This window comes from Silurus meridionalis, chromosome 24 (assembly GCF_014805685.1).
Source record: "Silurus meridionalis isolate SWU-2019-XX chromosome 24, ASM1480568v1, whole genome shotgun sequence".
Classification (NCBI taxonomy): Eukaryota; Metazoa; Chordata; class Actinopteri; order Siluriformes; family Siluridae; genus Silurus; species Silurus meridionalis.
This window is the reverse complement of record NC_060907.1, coordinates 13,334,639-13,343,515: the sequence shown is the minus strand read 5'-3', so window position 1 is coordinate 13,343,515 and position 8,877 is coordinate 13,334,639. Positions and strand designations below refer to the sequence as shown.

General features: G+C 35.9%; 1 protein-coding gene across 3 annotated transcripts; it reads right to left on the bottom strand.

Annotated features, from left to right (window-relative positions):
- Nucleotides 1-351: 351 nt before the first annotated feature.
- LOC124378205 (serine/threonine-protein kinase pim-3-like) lies at nucleotides 352-8,045 on the bottom strand. 3 transcript variants are annotated; one of them, XM_046837753.1, is made up of 8 exons: nucleotides 7,910-8,045; nucleotides 7,183-7,386; nucleotides 5,409-5,503; nucleotides 4,523-4,570; nucleotides 1,310-1,688; nucleotides 1,040-1,204; nucleotides 854-948; nucleotides 352-612 (listed from the first exon to the last, which is right to left on the bottom strand). In XM_046837753.1, the coding sequence occupies exons 1-7, from the start codon at nucleotides 7,929-7,931 to the stop codon at nucleotides 854-856; spliced, it is 1,008 nt and encodes a 335-aa protein (XP_046693709.1). In that variant the 5' UTR covers nucleotides 7,932-8,045; the 3' UTR covers nucleotides 352-612. The 3 variants fall into 3 exon arrangements, with proteins under 3 accessions (XP_046693709.1, XP_046693710.1, XP_046693711.1); XM_046837754.1 differs by having other exon boundaries at nucleotides 7,183-7,383; nucleotides 7,910-8,036; XM_046837755.1 differs by lacking the exon at nucleotides 7,183-7,386.
- Between the last annotated feature and the right edge of the window lie 832 nt (nucleotides 8,046-8,877).

The following is an 8,877-nucleotide window of genomic DNA, read 5'->3' as shown; positions in this document are numbered from 1 at the left end:
AAATATATAAAAAAAAAAAAATTAAATTTTTCAGAGGAATTGTTAGGGGTGCCAATAATTGTGGGACACATGATTTCAAGTTTTTTTTTTTTCTAAATGTATGATTTTTTACCACCAAAGTTATGTACTTAAATGAAAGGTTGGATTTTTCTTTTTTGCATTTGGGTTCTATGTTGTTTTAAAAAAGGAGAATTTTAGAAGTCCACGACCACATCTTAAACAGGGTGCCAATAATTGTGGAGGGCACTGTATATATATATATATATATATATATATATATATATATATATATATATATATTTACCAGAATTGTGGGGTGTGTATAAAAAAAATATAACACACACTTTAGAATTCATTGTAGATTGCATGCTATGTTTATGCGCACACACACATACATATACACACACACATGAAGACAGATGATCCGCTGTGGTGACCCCTAACAGGAGCATGCACTTGTGCTGATGGTGCTTGTAATTGTGCGTGTATGTGCATTTTAAATTATTCAAATATAATATGTATTTCAAATACTTCGTACTCATTCAAGCATATGATGTATGCTGACTTTTCTTTTCAAGCTTGCCTTTATATTCTTACTTGCTTCTCTGTGACCTGTAGAATGGCAGAGTAAATTTGAAACTTGAACTTATATTTTATATAAGATTGGAACTTATGAATTAAATGTATAATATTTTCACATTATAATATTTTTATTGACACATATGTAATGATGTTAGTTTAGAAATACTAAAGCTTAAAAAAGAAACAAAGAAAATCTCAAAACAGATGTGTAATAAATGTGCCATAATGAAAGATCATTACGTTTACGTCTGTTGTGTTGTTCTCTACTAACCTAGCCTTTAAACCATTCATGTGTCAGGATCTGCTTCAGAGTTGGCTGTTTTTTGGGATCTCCTTTAAAACACCAACTAATTAGACTGTAGCAGGCTGTGGGTAGTAATGCAAATAGTTCATATCAAAAACTGGTACATTTAAAGACATATTTTCTGTCAGTGATTTTGCCTCCAAAATGACAAACCTTTAGACATATGCTTCTCGAAACCGAACAGGTCTTCTTCAAATACAATAATTGCTCCCCCCAAAAAAATACCAAGTAAGAGTAGGCCCAGTTCCCGAACGGTGGCAGATACCAGCCTTTTCTCATCTTCAGTGATCCATTCTGATGGGAAAGTAACTGGAGTGTCTAAATGAAAGACAGAGACGCAATATTGTTAGCGATACTACCGCCCAAAAAAAAGATCTACTACTACATTTTGATTAAATCGACTCATCCATAATGTGCACGTACCACCATATTCTGTGTAGGTGGTGTTTTGTCGAATGTAACCAAAGCCAAAATCAATCAGCTTTAATTGCATGGTTCGAGTGTTCAAGATAATGTTGTCTAATTTTATGTCCCTGTGGAAGACACCACGAGTGTGGCAATGGTGTAGAGCCTTAACTAATTGTCTCATGATAGATTTGGCCTGAACTTCGGGCATTATGATTGGTAGATCTGAGCAGTACTTGAGAAGCGTAACGCAGGATTCAGGCTGCTCCATGATTATGATAAAGGCCATATCTGTCTCAAACCATTCCAACAGCTCTATCACAAAAGGACAACGAGGCGGCTTGCACACAATCTTCATTAGTACCACTTCCAGAGGAAGACTTTGACTGTCCCAGGGCTAGAAAAAGAGTCGACATGGTTAGTGTTGGATTGGATAGAAATGCATGTGATGACGTAAAATCCATGATGGTCAGTGTGCATTAATACAAATCGGGCATTTATATCTGATGTATTACATAAAAAGTGTAGATTAGATAGGAAAAAGACATTTTGTTTTATCCTTTCAGGGGAAGAATGAGTCAAATACAAGTGCATCTCAATAAATGTGAATATTCATTAAAAATTGATTTATTTTAGTAATTCAATACGAAAAGTGAAACTTGTATATTATATAGATAATCACACAGACTAATATATTTAAAGTGTTTATTTCTTTTAATTGTGATGATTTTGGCTCACATTTAACAAACACCCACCAATTCACTATAAGAAAATTAGAATACTTCATAAGACCAATCAAAAAAACATTTTAGTGATTTGTTGGCCTTCTGGAAAGTATGTTTATTTACTGTATATGTACTCAATACTTCGTAGAGGCTCCTTTTGATTTAATTACTGCCTCAATTCGGCGTGGCATGGAGGTGATCAGTCTGTGGCACTGCTGAGGTGCTTTGGAAGCCCAGGTTTCTTTGACAGTGGCATTCAGGTCATTTGCATTTTTTTGGTCTCTTGTTTCTTATTTTCCTCTTGACAATACTCCATAGATTCTCTATGGGGTTCAAGTCTGGTGAGTTTGCTGGCCAGTCAAGCACACCAACACTCATTTAACCAATTTTTGGTGCTTTTGGCAGTGTGGGCAGATGCCAAATCCCGCTGGAAAATAAAATCAGCATCTCCATAAAGCTGGTCAGAAGAGGGAAGCATGAAGTGCCCCAAAACTTCCTGGTAGACGGCTATGCTGACCTTGGACTTGATAAAACACAGTGGACCAGATGACATGACTCCCCAAACTACCGCTGACTGTGCACTGTGCAACATTACACTGGACCTCAAGCAACTTGAATTCTTGGGAGTCTTCTGCCAGACTCTGGGACCTTGATTTTCTAATTCTTCTTCTTCTTCTTTCGGCTGCTCCCGTTAGGGGTCGCCACATCCGTCTCCATACACCCCCTGTCCTCTTCATCTGCCCCTTTCACCCCCACTACTTGCATGTCTTCCCTCACCACATCCATAAACCTCCTCCTTGGTCTTCCTCTTTTCCTCCTTCCTGGTGGCTCCATCCTCAGCATTCTTCTACTGATATACCCCATGACCCTCCTCTGCACATGTCCAAACCATCTCAATCTTGCCTCCCTCTCCTTGTCTCCAAAACGTCCCACATGTGCTGTCCCTCTAATAAACTAATTTCTGATCCTGTCCATCCTCGTCCCTCCCAACGAAAACCTCAACATCTTCCGCTTTGCTACCTCCAGCTCCACCTCCTGTCTTTTACTTAATGTTCTCAAAAGACATTATAATCCCAACATTTGGATCTATGATGATCTCAAATGTTGAGCTATTTTATGAGTTCCTTAGTAGCTTCTGGTTCCATAACCTCAAATGACTGTATAAGACTGTAGAATGGACATAACTCATAATCTTACATTCCAATGCTCATGTTAGTTCTCACTCTCCAGTGATCTGTATTGTTTTACAGAATATAATCACACTCTTGATGTCACCCAAATGTTGTTGGGTTCCCCTTTTGAGTCTGGGTTCTCTCAAGGTTTCTTCCTCATAACATCTAAGGGAGTTTTTCCTTGCCACAGTCACCACAGCTGCTCATCAGGGATAAATACACACAATTCACCTTAACTCTTAAAATTCTGTAAAGCTGCTTTGAGACAATGTCCGTTGTGAAAAGCGCTCTAGAAATAAACTTGTCTCTAATCCATACAACATCGCAGGTCTCACCAAAGTCCTATAAACTTTCCCTTTCATTCTTGCAGATACCCTTCTATTACAAATCCCTCCTGCTATCACTCTTCTCCACCCACTCCGCCCTGCCTGCACTCTTTTCTTCACTTCTCTAACACACTCTCCATTACTTTGCACTGTTGACCCCAGGTACCTGAACTCCTCCACCTTCTCCACTTCTCCCTGCAACCGCACCACTCCACTGCCCCCCCTCTCATTCACACACATGTACTCTGTCTTACTTCTACTGAAATGAAATGCTAAATTTTCTTTATTTAGAAAATACAACTTTGGTCAGCTGAGCAACAGTCCAGTCCTTTTTGTCCTTTGCCCAGGTAAGCTCTGACATTGTCTCTGGTTCAGGAGTGGCTCAACACGAGGTATACGTCAGTTGTAGCTCATGGATACATCTGTGTGTGGTAGCTCTTGAAGCACTGACTCCATCTGCAGTCCACTCTTTGTGAATCTCCCCAAACTCTTAAATGGGCTTTGTTTCACCTTTTTCTACCACATTTTGTTTCTTCCATTTACCTTTCCATTAATGTGCTTGGATACAGCACTCTGTGAACAGCAGCTTCTTTAGCGATGAACTTTTGTGTCTTACCCTCCATGTGCAGGGTGTCAATGATCGTCTTCTGGACAACTGTCAAGTCAGCAGTCTTCCCCAATGATTGTGTAGCCTGAACCAGACTGAGACACCATTTAAAGGCTCAGAAAACCTTTGCAGGTAAACAGTTTCATCATATTCTAATTTTCTGAGATACTGAATTTTGGGTTTTCATTAGCTGTAAGCCATAATCATCAAAATTAAAAGAGATAAACACTTAAAATGTATCAGTCTGTTTGTGATGAATCTATATAAGATACAAGTTTCACTTTTGTATTAAATTACTAAAATAAATCACATTTTTAATTATATTCTAATTTATAGAGATGCACCTGTATCTTCTTTTTCCCTTTGAAGAATCCTGAAAATCACTAATTGAGATCACTTACAAAAGTAACATGTTCCGAAAATTCCTTTAATGTACGTTTGATGGCCACCTGCAAAAAAAAAAAAAGAGTATAGATCATTAGCTACATTATCAAAACTAGCAAAAGATTAGTCCTAGTTATCATGTGTAACCAATTACCTATACAAGTAATCTCATATAGTATGAGACTTGGTATAAAACCATGAATATACACATAAATATACTAAACCAATGTTTTGCGTCCAGTCATTAATAACAGGCATGATATAATTAACAGCGCCATGTAATGGATTTTTAAACACTGCAATATTGTACATTACTAAAAATAATAATAACAATATTTTAATTTATTTAATCAACATCGAATCTTGATTAATAAAAACAGTCTAGATGGTAAATGTAGCTTGAAAGGTTTTAGGAGTTATAACAGTCCGAATCATTTGTAAATCAATGGTAATTTTTACTCCTGTAGCAGGAAATCCATAATTCAGTCAGAAAAGTCATGTCAGAACAGGCTGAAGGTCTGTGGTAATGTTCATTTAATGGAAATTATGGAAGTATTCCAACAATAACATACTTCCTTTTAAAATACTTAAATAATTTCCTTTAAATGTTGATTGTTATTGTATTAAGTGCTGTTATTTTGAACGCATTTCTTTCAATAACTATTTTGATATTAGCTTTATTGATTAACTGTATGGTACAGTCATTTTCTGGTTATATTTATTGCAGCTTGTAGCTACGTTACAGTCAGGAGGACCCTGAACTCCAAAACAATCGTATTTTTATGACAAAATGAGAAGTTATAAAACAGACAGGAGAATGACCTTTTTAAATCTGTCATTAGTATTCCAGTATTTAATGCTTTACAACTATATGTACTTGAGTGCCTATGTTTTGATACTCACCTTTTTGCCATCCATTTTTCTAACTCCGGCGTAAACGGTGCCGAAGGCTCCTTTTCCCAGCATCTTTCCCACGGTGTAACGTGCAAAAAACCTTCCTGTTTAAAAATAATACAAATACAGAAAACAATACAACAATATGAAAAAAAATATTTCAAAAAACTGATGCATGGCTATAAATCAAAAAATGGACCCTCTTTCCTTGAAGCTCTTGTCACTCCTCATGAACCACGTTCCATCCTATCTTTCAGCACTACTGAATTTTTTCTGTTCTGGCACCAAGGTGGTGGAACAGGGCCGTGCACAGACCTTTTGAGGGGCATGTGCTGAAACTGAAAAAGGGCACCCCCCTCCCTTTTTTAATATCAAGATTATTTAGTAACACCACCAAAAAAAGGGCACTTCGGAGTGTAAGGGCAAAAAGGGCATGTGCTCTGCACAGGTTGAGCCCTACCTGTGCACGTGCCTGTGGTGGAATGAACTTAGATGTCCAAACAGCTGAGTCACTCTTCAAATGACGGGTGAAGACTCAACTGAAACACTTGAGCTAGCACTCAATTTCCCTGTTTGTTTTATGCATTAAAAAAAAGGAAAGAAAAAACTGCAATAATTCCTATCAACAGAGTTCAGGGTGATGGTATCCTAAGTTTGCAACCTAGTGAACTAGTGTTCAAAGCACTTTTATACATCGCTATGGATAAGGGTGTCTGCTAAATGCCAATCACCATCCCATGGTAATCTACATTCATTTTTTATCATTTATAAAAAAAAATTCTCTTTGAACCGTATGGTTCCCTAAAAGATATATGGAGAATTGCAGATTATTCTTGACCCTATATTACGATTTAAAAAATTGCCATCAACAGTAATGTCCTCAGCTGCAGTACTTTCAATACTATAGTATCTAAAAAGCCAATACACTGATTAGGTATAACATTATGACCACCTACAGGTAAATTGAATAACACTCATCATGGCACCTGTAAGTGGGTGGCATATGTTAAGCAGCAAGTGAACATTTTGTCCTCAAATTTAATTTGTTAGAAGCATTAAAATGGTCAAGCATAAGGATTTTGAGTGAGTCTGACCAGATCCAAAATGTGATGGCTAGACGACTGGGTCAGAACATCTCCAAAACTGTAGCTCTTATGGCGTGTTTATGGTCTGCATTGGTCAGCATCTATTAAAAGTGGTCCAAGGAAGGAACAGAGGTAAACGGCGACAGGGTCATGGGTGGCCAAGGCTCAGAGATGCACATGAGGAGCAAAGGCTGACTGAGTTGCTGAAGAAGTTAATGCTGGTTCTGATAGAAAGGTGTCAGAATACACAGTGAATCACAGTTTGTTGCGTATAGGGGTTCTTAGCCACAGACCAGTCAGGGTGCCAATGCCTATCATAATTTAATACCTGATCAGTGTATTACTAACCTATTATATTATATTATATTAAAGAAAATAAGCAAACAAAATGATAAGCATTTTACATTAACTGCATTTGGCAGACACTCCTTTTCAGGGTGACTTACAGTTATCTCATTCATACAACTGAGCAATTAAGGGTTAAGAGCCTTGCTCAAGAGCTCAGCAGTGGCAGGTTAGTGGTGGTATGATTTCAACTCATGACCTTCTGATCAGAAGTCTAACATCTTAATCACTGAGCTACCACTTCCCCATGGTGTTACATACTTTTTCAGTGCTTTTACAGTCATGTAACATCTGGTGCATAGTAAATCCAGAATGTTTAAAATATACAGTATAAGGTGTGACTTTGGACGAACCTTTTGCAAAGGGGTTCAGGCCTGATTGTATTTTATTTCTTTTTACATATCCTGTTTCTCTCTTCATGTGGTCTTGTTTTGATTTTATTTCCACTCTTTTTGCTAGGACATCCCATCTTTTCCTTTCCAGATTAGTGCACCTCCATCCTTTTGTAGTAAAAGGGCCGGATGGCCCTGATAGGTTCAAAGATGAGACTGGGCCTGCTGAAAAAAATATTCTATAATTTACTAGATCTGTCTGATAGGATGATTTTATAAAAAGAAATAAAAAAATAAAAATAATAAAATCAAATATTGTTTTGTAAACGTGTTGGCTTGTTACTGTCTACTGGCTAGCATTTTGTTTGCAAATCATAATATCCATGTCCTATAAAATGGCTTCCATGGTTATATATTTGTTTCTATTTTTTATTTCTATTTGAGTATGTACTCTATAAATATTTGGATAAACAAAAAGAAAAAATATGAAAAAAAATGTTATGCAAAAATGCATCAACCCCCGAAAGTTTGGCCAAAAACAAAATAATTATAAAAATTGCAATTTTTTTTTTTTTTTATAAATAATGCATATTATTAAGAATAGGTTGAGTGGAAGCGGGATCTGAACCCCCAATATACAGTATGTGAGGCGAATGGAAAACGACATGCTGCACTTTCCCGAAGAGGAGAATATCATATTTTTATTATTATTGTCTACACACTGTAAAAAAAAAACGAATTAACTTACATTTCCTCCATGTGTAATCCATCCGTCTCCCAGTTGTACTGTTGCAGTGTTGAAATACATCAATAAAACTGGAGCTCACCAGCGTCCGTCCCGCATTTAACTGAAATGATGAAAATGTCCAACAGGCCACTTTATAAAGCTGCTAAACACGCCATCATTTCTGTGACGTATGTTTTTTTTTTTTTAAATCGCCGCTCCTCACAGCGTCTCATAGCGCCTCACAGCGCCTCACGCGCTGCTTGCACTATTTTATACTGCAAAATAACAACAATAACAAAAAATATATATAGTTTATTAAACACGTCGTTTAAATCCACGTTTAACGAATTATTTCATGCCCCGCCCTCATTCGTTTCCGGTCTGCAAACAAGAAACGGGAAAGTGAGTTTTGACCATAGAGAGATAGAGGTGAGTGAGCTAATTTAAATTATATATATATATATATATATATATATATATATATATATATATATATATATATATATATATATATATATATATATATAGTTAATTCTTTATTATTATTATTATTATTATTATTATTATTATTATTATTATTATATATATATATATATATATATATATATATATATATATATATATATATATATATATATATATATATATATATATATATATATATATATATATAATAGACCAAACAACTTATAGGGAATTGTTTTAGGGAGTTATATATTCAAATAATGAAATGTATGAATAAAAATATAATAATTAATTATAAAATGAAGTGAAAAGTTATTACAGTACAGTTCAGAAAGTAAAGAATGCGGTGACGTGTATCTTTAACGCAGCCCCCTTTTTGACGTCATAGGACACTTAACAACCAATAAACAAGCAGAGAAACTGTATACTGTACAGTACATGTACTCGCTATAAATGTGATATTTCTACGAATTTACACAAAGTTTATCGCACTATATTCGTGCAAATGTTTTTGTGTGTGTTTT